The sequence below is a fragment of the Gymnoscopelus microlampas genome, assembly GCF_963454915.1.
Source record: "Gymnoscopelus microlampas genome assembly, chromosome: 2".
In the NCBI taxonomy this organism is placed as follows: domain Eukaryota; kingdom Metazoa; phylum Chordata; class Actinopteri; order Myctophiformes; family Myctophidae; genus Gymnoscopelus; species Gymnoscopelus microlampas.
In genome coordinates, this window is record NC_139939.1 from 8,677,891 (window position 1) to 8,691,420 (window position 13,530).

The following is a 13,530-nucleotide window of genomic DNA, read 5'->3' on the forward strand; positions in this document are numbered from 1 at the left end:
TTTTCCTTTATTTATTCAGGGAAGCCCATTGAGAGCAAGCTCTCTTTTTCAAGGACGCCCTGAGTGTCCCATGTCCTAAATGTGTTGTACTGTATGTAGTAGAGAGGAAGTTATGATTGACAATATCGTACAGGGTGTGTGATCACCTTAACCCCTGGGGCGATCATTCACCCCAGACGCATCACAAAGTGACGTGTTGTGAGCTTTGTTATTGTTGGTGGTATATAGAGGAAAGCAGACCTAGGTGTAGTAGAGCCCTGGGGGACTCCGGTCAACTAAGATATTCATGCTTACTGTATGCTCCATTGTATGACGGTATCGCGCACCAATATAGCAGATCTACAAGCTCAGAACAACACGTCGTGAGCTTCTAGATCTGCTTTTTTTTTTTTTTTTTTTATTGAAAATTTATGGAAATCTTTGTATTGTATTGTATTTTTTGTATTGTATTTTTGGAAAAATCTTTTTATTTGGAAAAATCTTAGATTTTTGTTTCCCAGATTATAATTTGTTTAGGGTGTATTTTTGAACACCCTAAACACCTGGACATTTGACCCAAAATTGTGTCCTGAGTCTCCTCCTGACCCATTGTTTGGGAAACACTGGGCTACACTATGCCAAAGGGTCAGAGTGTCCTCAGACAGCAGAGTGACCTTGTTGTGCTCAGGATGTGTTTGTTGTCAGTCTTCATCCATGTGGGTGCCTGCATGCCAGTGCTAATGTTCACAGCACAAACACATCAGATGCCCTGACATCATGAAACTCAGTGTGTTGGCAAAATGAGAGAGAGAGAGAGAGAGAGAGAGAGAGAGAGAGAGAGAGAGAGAGAGAGAGAGAGAGAGCCCACAGGCCATCATACTGTTAAATAAAAGTAAAGAGTGACTGTAGCTGTGCAATAACCCTCTGTACTTTGCACTATGCACATTCATTGATTGATATCCTTGCCCTGTTTTTATTGTTTATTGAGCGTTTTAGCTCGTTTTATCATGTTTTTGTTGTATTGGAGCTTCTGAGCATGAGAGAGAGAGAGAGAGAGAGAGAGAGAGAGAGAGAGAGAGAGAGAGAGAGAGAGAGAGAGAGAGAGAGAGAGTGAGAGAGAGAGAGAGAGATTGACTGACACGCACACACACATCATTGTGCATATGACAGTCGACCCTCTCATATGTAACACATGCACAGTGTTGCTTTCAATTGTGTATCCGTGGCTCCTTGAAATGCCGCCCAAAGGCCTTTGTTTCTATTGGAACAGATCGTTGATGTGTTGTTAGTACTGTGATGTCTACACAACAGATGGTGTGGACATTACCATTATCTGTGTGTATTCCTCAACACACTAGAAACAATGATTTTATTCAGACAAATATTTTTGATAACCAAACTGACTGAAATGACACGGGTGAGTTCATTGATAAACAATCCACAAAATACAACTAAAACAGTACATTACATTATTACATTAAAGTCATTTAGCAGACGCTTTTATCCAAAGTGACTTACAATAAGTGCATTCAACATAGGTAGGCAAGAAAACTACTAATCACCAGAAGTCTTAAGTGCATTCTCTTCTAGAACAAGCAACTAAGAGTATACCTAGCGCTAAGGTAAAAGTGCAATATATCAGCCAATTAACAGTAATCTATCTACAAGCTCACAATGCACGATGTGAGCTTGTAGATATGATATTGTCACAATTGTCACAAAATGTCACCTATACTGATGCCCAAAATCGGGATGCCAGGCTGACAGTGGTTAAATGTTTATGTTCTGGAACAATGATTAAAATTTAGCTGAAAAGCATGTCATAGTTGTGTAAGTATACCTCTAATTACCGCAACGTAAGCACATTCCATCACGGTCACAGACGCGTTTGGTCTCATACAGGTGCTGAAAACACTGTGGGAAACCACAACCAAACTGTTTACACTAGAAACAAAGCCTCACCTTTAAGTACTTGAGAGAAGGGACTGACCTCTTGTTTGATTCACACCCATTAGAAGAGCGGTTGTCAGGTCACGCAGCATTTGGAGTCTGTTAGCTACCTTTGTACGCAGCGTACCGCTTGGACTTTGTGACACTAACTCTGTAGAAAGGTTTGCACTGTGTACCGATCCACTTTCAACAGTTCCGTTTAGCGCAATGATGGCGGAGTCAGATTACCCCCAATCCCCGGAGCCGTTCTTCTCCTGCCCTCTGTGCGCGGACACGCTACGAGACGCCGTCACCATCCCATGCGGAGACACCTTCTGTCTCGACTGCATCAAGACCTACTGGGACCAGTTCGACCACACCGGGGTGTACAGCTGCCCGCAGTGTCGCGCCTCCTTCACGCCGCGGCCCGTCCTGAGGCGCAACCTTCCCAACGTGAGCCTGGAGCAGCGGCTCCCGCAGCTCACGCCCTTCCCCTACATGCACAAGGGCGCGCTGTGCGACTTCTGCGTGGGCCGCCGCAACAAGGCCGTCAAGTCCTGCCTCATGTGCCTGGCGTACTACTGCGAGACGCACATCATGCCCCACTACGAGTCGGCCACCTTCAAGAGGCACAAGCTGGTGGACGAGACGGGCCACCTGGACCGGAAGATCTGCCCGCAGCACGAGAAGGGCCTGGAGCTGTTCTGCCGCTCGGACCAGATGTGCATCTGCGTGCTGTGCACCGTCAGGGAGCACCGCGGCCACAACATCGCCTCGGCGGAGGAGGAGCGCATCGAGAAACAGGTGAGTCTTCATCACGCAGTCAGTCAGTGTGGTCTAATACTCATGTACCGTCTCTGTTGGCGTAACGGTTCTGTGTGCCTCCATGTGAATCGTTGACATCACTGTTCATTACATTCTACCCAAGGAGGTACGGTCAGGTAAGGTCACCCGGTCTGTCTGTCTGTCTGTCTGTCTGTCTGTATGTCTGTCTGTCTGTTAGCAGGATATCTCAAGCTGTTCTGAACAGATTTGCCCAAACGGAATAATAGATTAACCACTTAAACCCCAGCATCCGTATTGTGGGGAGGGCTTTCGCAGGAAATAGCAGATCGACAAGCTCACAGTCACAACGCGACGCAACACATCGTGTTGTGAGCATGTCGATCTGCTATTTTCAGCGAAAGCCCTCCCCACAATAACAGAAAACTGAAAATACACTAGTATAGAGCCCTGAGGGACTCCGGTCAACCATAATGGGGTTTAAGTGGGTAACTTCTCACGCCAATTGACAACAATGTACGTAACTTGGAATGTATTGTAGATTGAGTTGTTCTCTCTGACTGCAGTGTAACACTGTCTTCTTGTCTTCTTATCTGCCCATTGTTCCAATCAGAAAGTCCTGGTGGTGACACAGTCTCAGGTGCAGCACATCATTCAGGAGAGGATGAAGGAACTCCAGGAGCTCAGACATAACGTGGATGTTCTCAAAGTAAGGCCTGTAAAGAAGTGAAACTAGCCTATATTAAACAAGTTCATGATTATTTTATTAGTTCATAATGTTTTACTTACTAAGCTGCTATGTGAGCATTGACATAAGCAATACAACCCTTCTGTGTGAATACTCCAGATTCACAGACAAGGATTTTACTATTCAAATATTTTATTATCATTCAATATCGCTGCATCTACACAGCAACAACCTACGCCGAGTTAAATGAGCACACAGGATTTTACTGTGTGCAAGAGTTAAGCACAGCGACAACACCTTCCACGTGATGCTGCAGGTGGAGCGTTGGCACGCATGAGATCAACCAGCTGATCAAGGCCAACATGCAGGCCACTGCCACTGAGGACAAGCTGAAGCTACATATAGGCCTATATTTTCTGGGAACAGAGCCTAAGTTTTGACGTATTCTGCTGAAATAAATATGAGTAGGCCTTTTCTTTACATGGAACTTATTAAGTATGTTAATTTTCACATACGTATTTATTTTGTGACATACAGTAGATAAGACTTTTCTATGTAGGATATGTTTTGTCCCTTATCTCAATTATCAGTGCTCAGTGTTGTGGTGGATATGTATCTAAAACGCTACCCGTCCCTACCATTTTAACCACTTATGAGTCATGACCTACAGTATATGTAGCAGTAGTGGCTCAGAGCCTCTGCCTGATGACCAAAACCCTAATATCTCCGCCATCCAAGGGGGAATTCCCCTTTAGGCTAGTGGTTAAGATGTTGGCTTTCCATGCAGGAAACCCGCGTTCAAATCCCGGGCATTACAGATAGGTGTATACTTCCTAAAATATGTACTTGTACATCGGCTATTTGTGAAAATGTTCTGTTTTATAAAAAAGTGTTTTGTTTTTTTGGAAACTTTCAGAAAATCTTCGCCTTTAATAACAAGTCCAAAAATATAGTGAGCTTTGCTTCCTACATAAACATTCAGTACCCAGCAAAATGTTCATTGTTATCAACTTAACACAACTCCATTTTACATTATCAGAGTTAAATGAAGAATATTGCCTATAAGTAGTACTACAGACATCTGACATTGCTGTGCACTCCCTTCAGAGTAACGCTCAGCGCGCGCAGACGGACAGCGACAAGACCTTCCACGAGATGCTGCAGGCGGTGGAGCGTTGGCACGCCGAGATCAACCAGCTGATCAAGGCCAACATGCAGGCGGCCATGTCCCAGGCAGAGGGCTACGTGGAGCGGCTGGAGCAGGAGATCCTGGAGCTGCAGCGGCGAGACGCAGAGCTCCGGCAGATCCTCGACACCGAGGACAACATCCACTTCCTGCAGGTATGCCGGAGGGGTCACGCTGACATGTGACCATTTACAACAGTGGTTCTCAAACCTTTTCATGTAGGCTAAAGGACCCATGCTGTAATTTTCTTTTTTTTAATTAAAAAGGTTAAAGTACTATATTCTGATAGTAATCATTGCTGCAGAGCGTTTGTTGCGTCACAGGGGTCTCTCCAGCTCTTTAGTTAACAGAATATAGTACATTTTCAGGTAGGTGACAAAATGTAAGCCAATCAGGAGAGAGCTCTGAAAATGCAATTTCTGTTTAATAAAGAGCTGGAGAGACATGAGAGACTCCTTTTACTGAACAAACACTCTATAACAATGAGTATCAGAATATAGAGCTATTTAACACTTATTTTAACCAAAGTAAATCACTTACCCTACCTTTAATTATATTAACTGTAGAGTGATTAACTGAGGGATTAAATTAATCCCACACTGTTTGATGTTACAGTGTTGGATGGGTATTGGTAGTCACTGCCTGGACTTATATCCTCTGATAGAAACTGAAAAGTCATCTCTCAGAGGTAGATTCACAACCGGATTCAGATCACCTCTCCTTACTTCAAAGAGAATCCAGTGGATTTTTTTCACCCTGACATTATTGCGTATGTTCTGATGTTTTCCATTAGAATTTCCCTACACTGTGTGTTCCTCCTGAGCCCATGGTCCCCAAGGTGTTGATCAACCCTCAGTTCTCCTTTGGAGAGATGAGTAAGACGGCCTCCGACATGAAGGAACACGTCGACGACATCTGCAAGAAGGAACTGAGTAAAATCTCCAAGACAGGTTAGACATGCTGAGAAGATTCTATACATCTGTCACGGATGTTACCTTTACATTGAATTAACACACCCACCCACACACGCACACACGCACACACACACACACACACACACACACACACACACACACACACACACACACACACACACACACACACACACACACACACACACACAGTTATATTGATAAATATATAATTTACAATAAAGACTCATTTTAATCTCATTTTCACAGTCAGTGAAACACCTGTGTACATACTTTTACCAAGAGGTGGAGACAAGCGACTCAAAGGTGAGTTTCAGTTACACTACGTAGAATTAAAGGTTACATTGTGAAAAACATATATCTATCTACAGTATCTAGCCCTATCTGAGCTTCATTTACTTCCATTATAAAATGAAAGTTACATTTTTCAAATGAATGCATGCAAATTAATAAATAAAGATGGCTAGACTCCTACTGAGTCACACTGCAATATGTGTGTGTTGACCAGTCTGTCTCCAAGATAATTTCTCATTAAAGGACAACTTATTTTTTTTTACAATATGGGTTATTTTATTAGTTTGTAATGATAATAATTAATTATAACTCTTGAACTGTATAGGCCAAAACGTGAATCTGCCTGTTACAGCACCACCATGACGCTGATTTGAAAAATGTAGGGAGGCATTTCTTCCTTGGCCTAGTGGGGATGTGCGTACAAAGTTTCACGGAAATCGGAGGCTGCATTCATGACTATTTACCAATGGATCGAATGCCCTAAGCAATACATGATTTGTTTTAACATCATCTTTTATTTGTTATCATTACAAACTAATGCAATAACCCTTGTTGTCCTTTAAATGCATTATTCATTAGAAAGACATGACTTTATTACTATTTCAAAATATGGTATCCAATATCAGACACTTCCTGATGATCACAGTAATTATCTGTTATAATTCCATGTTTGCATATTCTCCACACAGTTCCTTCAAGTGCCGATTTTCAGGAGCCAAAAACCAGACCAGACTTTCTGAGATGTGAGTATTGTGTCTAATGTTTTAGTTCCTTTATCTTCATATGCAGTGGAATTCTGAAACCAAATGCACCTGTTTCATTTTACACTCTCAAGAGTTAAAGATCTAATAAGGGTCCATTTGGTGGAGACCACCTGGAACCCCCTCAAGGACCACTGGTGGTCCCCGGACCACTGGTTGAGAACCATTGTTGTAGTAGATCTTTTTATTCTAGGCTCGAGTATGCTAACACGGTAATATTAACATAATGTCTTCCTCAGATGCCTGTAAGCTGAACTTTGACTCAAACACAGTCTACAAAGAGCTGGTCCTGTCGGATGGAAACCAGAGGGTGACGCGCAAGAAAAACGTCCAGTTCTACCCAGAGCACGCGGAGCGCTTCGACGGCTTCTCCCAGGTGCTGTGCGGGGAGGCCATGACAGGGTTCCGGTTCTACTGGGAGGCGGAGTGGAGCGGGGAGTTCTCCGTCGGCGTGGCCTACAAGAGCATCAGTCGAAAGGGCAAGAACTCCCACAGCCTGCTGGGATACAACGACAAGTCTTGGAGCCTGCTCTGCTCCGACTCCGGTTACTCCGCCTGGCACAACAAGGTGGACCGGGACCTGCCCGGCGCCCCGAGGGCCACGCGCATCGGCGTGTACCTCGACTACGCCGGCAACACGGTGGCTTTTTACTCGGTGTCCGACACCATGGATCTCGTCCATAGGTTCAAGACCCAGTTCTCCGAGCCCCTGTATGCAGGCTTCGGAGTGGGTTCCTCGGTGTCCTTGTGCCAGTTGGCCCAGAGCTCCCAATCCCGCTCCCACTCCCACTCCCACTCCCACTACTGACGTGAGACACAGGTCTTTTGTTCAGTGTAAATACTGAGGCTACACTTATGCCTTACTGTATATACGTCTTCAAACGACAAATAGCAAAAGAAATCACCAATCTATGTCTGCAACCTCACAATGCTTTGTATTGTGAGTGTTGCATTATGAGCACAATTGCATTGCATTGTGTCCCAAAATAGGGATTCCCGTATTAATGTAATTTTTTTAATGAAACTGATAAGTTGTGATATTATCAAACATAAATATGAAACATATCAGACTACAAAAAGGAAATGCATGTATTTCATTCAGTCTGACCAGAAGCAGGGATAAAACCAGGGGTCATCACCATGCTGGCTTGTGGTGGACATTTTTGTCAAAATTCTATTATGGAGGTCCTTGAAAATGAAACGTTTGAGAACCGCTGTCCTAGTGGAGTCCTAATGTACCAATGTACCATACTATATAGTGTCATAGTAAATCAGTGTCACACATATTCTGAAGAAAACCTGAAGACTGACATTCAGTAATTGGGGTCTTATGATCAAAAGAAGAACATTATTATGGTGTGTAAAAAAACTAAATCTAGAATTTGCCACGGACGAGGCCAAGCCTCGCCATGGACACGTTTGTCCGTGTACGGACATATTGATGACCCCTGGATAAAACACATCCCCCACTGGCGATACAAATGAACGACCGGAGGAGGGATATCTCATTTCATTTCCTTTTATTTTGTTTCGCACATGGTAGTGTATTACAGTAATAATAATTCACAATAATTCATTTCATTCATTTAATCTAACCATTAGTAAAAAGGAGCAGGAAGAAAAATACATTCTTATTAATACCTGCCCCCTATTCAGTTTTTAAAAAATATACTTGATGATGGGCGCATACAACCAGTACTTTAAAGCACTATAATGCGAATTCTTCAAATATCAAAAGCAGAGGCATGGATCCCCCCATCCCCCCAGCAAATGGAATCTTGGGTAAACGCAAGAGTCAATCATCTACTATGCAGTATGTGCTTTGTTAAATTATATTTTTGTAAATACAAATTGCTCTGTGACATGTAATTGTGGATATCACCCTGATATTGTAATGGCTTCTGTTTCACAGTTGAGTAGGACACTACAGAAATAAACATTTAACTCCTGATTCTACAACATACCCGTCTGTAAAATAATGATTTCATGTTCATTCATGATGTAGCATTCATACGGTACAAGCTATACATTACAGTAACCCCCCTCTGTTGTTCTCCTGTCTGTGATCCATGGCTGGAACGATGCACAAATATAGTGATTGCCGGAATAAATATATAATGTGAAAATATTATTAGATATTGTGTTATTAATTATAATATCAAAGCCAGTTCTTAATATGTCCAGTTATGTTACAGTTCAGTAATAAACATGTACTGTAAAGCTGCAAATAAATGTTTTTGTTTTTTTTTATCATGAAAGGATTTTGTCAGGTCAAGTGGATGGATGGATGGATGGATTATTGAATGGATGAATTTCGTAAGTGGATATCCAGGTTTTGGGGTTCTGGTGCACGGGAGTTAAGCGATATCTTTAAGGTCAAAATAAAGAAGGATCCGGGAGCTTTCATCTTGGGACTCCCTTCCAAAGAGATTGATTTGACACCCTCACAATTTAGGTTATTCGATAAATTCCTATTATTAGCTCGAAAATGCATTTTAATCAATTGGATTAAGGATAAACCCCCTACCATACAACTCTGGTATAAAGAGAGTTTTGGTGTGCTCCCCACGAAAGACTGTGCAGTGAACAGAGGCAATGAAGCCTCTTTTCTAAAGTTGTGGGCCCCGATAATGGATTACTTCCCCTCGGAAATCTCTCGGATCCTTCTAAAAGGTCAATGCACTGTGGGCCTGCCCTGAACCCTCCCCTTAGATAGACTTTGATGACTATGCCGATGCTGTGTGATTACGAGCTATATGGAGTGTGGTGACTTGTGTCTAAGTGACTGGTTATGCTTGTTTTTTTTCTTTTTTTTTCTTTTTACTGATGGTGTTGATGTACAATGGAACTGGAGGAACCACCCCCCCTACTTGTTTGTTTTGTTTTGTTAAGAGTGTGTCTACGTCAGTTGTTGTATGTGGAACATTTTTAAAAATATATAATAGGGGAAAAAAAAGAATGAATGAATTTATTAATGAACAAACAAATCAATGTTTCCAATAGATACCCTAAGGAAACAAACAAAAAAGTTATCATCTCTCATGGTGACCTGAGTTGCCCTCTGTGATTTGAATGAAAAATGGTCGGCAGGGAACTGCTTTCCATTAAGCATGTAACACACACTGCTATGGTCATTAGGCAAAACTGACTGTCAGTCAGTCAATCTGCAAATCAAACCTCAAACATTACAATAGCGAGAAACACGCTATTGACAGACAGAGGAGATGAGAGGAGAGTGAATGAAGTCAAGAGGTGAGAGAGTTTCAGGGGAAGAGGTGAAGGTCTTGCATGTCTAATCAGCCATCACTGGGAAAACCATCGCTGTGGAGGAACCGTTGTTCACCTGACAACTGCCAGGTTGGAGACCCCTTTTTGTTCTACAATTTACAATTTAGGCATTTAGCAGACAATCTTAATCCAGAGCAATAAGCAATTACAGTAAGCAAGGAAAACACAAGGTAATACATCAGATGCATAGAAATAGTAATTTTTCTATATTACTCACCCCCATGGAGACTTGAATTCATGGATATTTTTTTGTTTTTGTCGCATGCCTTGATAGATTGCTTTATCATTTTACAAACACCTTAGGCTCAGATCACACATTCAAATAAACACACGCGGACAACTTTGAGATCTCAGTATTTGACTTGCCGGACAAGGAGGTGTGCTGACAGAAGTCTAATCACAACTGGTCTGCCCACCGACTCACACAAGCTTTATTACAACACAAGACATTAGGGTCGGCCCACAAAGTACTCAAAGTATCACATAGACAGGGCGGTACTTAGAAAGTACCCAAAGTAATAAGTACAAAAAGTAATCCATATCAGAGTATTCTCTCCCTGTCAGGTTAAGTACCAACAGGGGACTTGGAGAGTGGAGAACAGAGAGGAGATAACAGACCCTGTGGAATGGTCAACACCGTAACTCACATAGCCCATGTAGCCATAACATGACCACACAGTATTGCAAACTTGACACCTCGCCATTCCTCACTCCCAAGTCCTACCACACATACATATTAAAATGAATATACTCATATATCAAATTAAATGAACACATTAACAAAATGAATACACATTAACCCAATTACTTTATGTCAGCATACTAAACTTAAAAATCGGTTCCTACATTCCCTCCTTTTATTCATTTTTAATCTTCATATCAGGATCTTTATTAATCAAATCAACAAAAACTTCTTGCCTCCTCGCACAGTGGCCTTGGCTCTAAATCATTTATTCTGCGTCATCTTTGTCATGCAGGGCTCGAAGTGATATTATATCGTCATCCTTGAAATCCCTATCACTCAAAGCAACCGCAGCATATGTTTGAATAAACGCACCAGCAACCATACGTTGCACTACGGTTTTGAGGCAGGGAACAGCACAGACACATAGAACGCAGAACAGCAGCATAGCACAAAGAAGCATAGTAGCCTACCGAGTTCACACAGAGCTTGAATCCACCCTCCCATTAGCGGTCAACGAGGGTCCATCTATTTTGAAGGGTCATTAAACGTAGCTGGCTTATCTCACGGTTCTGGGCAGCATTAGGATATGGCTTCGCAGAGATAATGTACGTGGGGTCTAAGATTCAAACTAACGAGCACACCCCTGCCCAATCTGCAGGTAGCTTTAAGTGTGCCTTCATTCCGCACAGCCAGAATACATTATCTAACGGGTATGTTCCATTCTTAGCGATCATAGACGCATCACTCACACATTCACATCGGTTAGCTGTAATATTGCCTTTCTTGTCCATTTCTACCCATGGGAACGTTTTACCATTGAGATTATATTCTTCACAGCCAGCATACTTTACAGTGGTGTTCATTGATCTGACCCATATAGACGAGCATAACATGTGGGAAACACCACATTTGGATTCAGATGGACATACGGACGTATAAGTGTACTTGTCATTTGTATTCGAACTCACTGTAGGTTTCACACGGCAGATAGCTTCTATCACGCACATTGATTACAGTATCATTTAGCCAAGGCACACTGGTGAGAAGCAACTCGAGACATTGATATTCACGAACAGTCAGTGGAACAGCATGGAAAGTAGGGTGTGTAGCATACGTGGGCATGTGTGTACAGACATAACAATCATCATTATCATTAGCTTTGGCGATTCCGTGAGCATGGTGTACCAGGCATTAAGGTGTAGTCGATGAGAAACCTTTTTTTGTCAGCATTCCTTGATTGGGAGTCTAAACTCTTTTACCATTAACAATTTCAAAAGGATTTGGGCCCTGTAATTTCTTCAACCTCAATTTTACAGTGTCATTCAACTTCTCACTAAACAACAATTGTCATGCAAACTGTTTAGTATAATTTTTATTTTTGAAAATTGTAAGTGTTAATTTGTTGGTGTGGAAATGCTGCTTAATAGGTGTACCTTGGTGTACCTTCCCTCCTGTTTAGCCATGACCATACATGGTCATGTCTAATTATACTTCAATTAATTAAGAACAGCACCATCACGGAGCCACTATAATGATTAACAAATTATCTTACTTCAAATATAAGTCTTAAAACTACTTCAAACACTTTCAATTCAATAATAACTATTCACTTATACAATGCTTGCAAACTTCTTATCACGTACAAAACTAAGTGAGAAATGGGGCCTGAGAGACTGTAGGCAGTCATAACAACAAAGATAAGTCTCATGGGAACAAATGTTTCGCTTCCTTGATAGTTAACACTTGCATAGGGGCATTGTTTCCCTTTCCTTCTCATTTTACTTGTCCCAGTTACTTAGTTACTTAAGTAAATATACCAGCTGAACTTGAGTAGAAATACTCTCCAGGCAAAGTGACGGGCCCATGTGCACCGTATCTATATGGAATGCATTACTTAGCCAGTGGGGCTCGTAAATTTGGGTACCCCCACTCTAAGTGCTTTAACACATTCCTCACGTGTGGAGGATGCCGCATAAGTGATGACCTGAGACGAAACTAGGGGAGTGATTATTATTTACTTCAAATAATACTTAAGGTTACATCTTTATCAGACAATTACTATAATGATAACATCACACTTGTGCAATATTTAACTTCTTCATCATTAAGTATTTCTGAAAATCAACAACTGATCTGCAGCTTGTAGATCTGCCATTTTTGGAAAAATTGCCATTGCTTCTTTTAAATACTATTATGGTGGTGTAAATCAACACTACAAACGTCATGGCTTTATTATATTCACTTATTTCGCAGCTAGTTAAGACACACATGTAATTTCCAAAAATAGAACTATCTTGGCCTGTCATTTACTCTATTTTTGACCTATGATAATCAAAAACAAAAATTGATTGAATATAGTTTTAATAAAACTGCTCCCTTATCCTCCCAAAGCTTGTGAGCTACTCCAGGCATAATGGAGTGGTCAATGAATCTGCAGCTTCATTGGCCACATCCATGATGATCCAGAAAACCGCACACAAACCTTGGGCTACACAGTAACATGTGATACTCAACTGAGGTACTGTAACAATGTACTTAATAACCATTAAGTGACGGCCTGTGCTACCTTGATCGAGGCGTCTAGAGTAAACACCTAAAGGCCTTAATTTAGTGCAGAACAGAAATCATAAAAACATCTTTAACATCATGTGTCCAGGGGGGGGTACTTGTACATCAAACCTCGCTCACACTAAGGAAACAGGAGATAGGCTCCTCCCCTATGGGCCTCATACTGTTGCTGGGCAAGGCTTACGTAACTATGTAGACACTTAGTATCTTTTTTTTTAAAAACAACAAGGGGCAATTTAACAGTAGCATTACTATGGTAAAAAAAACCTAGTCACTGCTTCTCTCTCACGTTACACAGCCGGGCCGCTTCACTACCACCGGCACACACACACCGCTTAAGTCTTTCGGACCTCCCCACTCCTGTGCCTCCTGCACCGGGACGCAGTCCTAGGCTAGACCCCTTTCCACTTGAGGTCTACACCCAGGTCACCCTGGAT

General features: G+C 42.0%; 1 protein-coding gene across 2 annotated transcripts; it reads left to right on the forward strand.

Moving 5' to 3' along the window:
- Positions 1–1,986: 1,986 nt before the first annotated feature.
- ftr84 (finTRIM family, member 84) lies at positions 1,987–8,796 on the forward strand. 2 transcript variants are annotated; one of them, XR_014601628.1, is made up of 8 exons: positions 1,987–2,712; positions 3,305–3,400; positions 4,487–4,720; positions 5,359–5,515; positions 5,747–5,803; positions 6,481–6,534; positions 6,792–8,104; positions 8,155–8,796. XR_014601628.1 is itself a non-coding variant. In XM_084068835.1 (7 exons), exons 1-7 carry the CDS (start codon positions 2,137–2,139, stop codon positions 7,358–7,360), a joined length of 1,743 nt encoding a protein of 580 aa, XP_083924961.1. In that variant the 5' UTR covers positions 1,987–2,136; the 3' UTR covers positions 7,361–8,796. The 2 variants fall into 2 exon arrangements, 1 of the variants encoding a protein (XP_083924961.1); XM_084068835.1 differs by having other exon boundaries at positions 6,792–8,796.
- The last annotated feature ends 4,734 nt before the right edge of the window (positions 8,797–13,530 follow it).

Bases quoted from the DNA above. Each gene is read 5' to 3' on its own strand.
- ftr84 (XM_084068835.1), top strand. From the start codon at position 2,137: ATGATGGCGGAGTCAGATTACCCCCAATCCCCGGAGCCGTTCTTCTCC. The intron at 3,401-4,486 runs GTAAGGCCTGTA...CACTCCCTTCAG, and splicing joins ATAACGTGGATGTTCTCAAA to AGTAACGCTCAGCGCGCGCA. The intron at 6,535-6,791 runs GTGAGTATTGTG...TGTCTTCCTCAG, and splicing joins CAGACCAGACTTTCTGAGAT to ATGCCTGTAAGCTGAACTTT.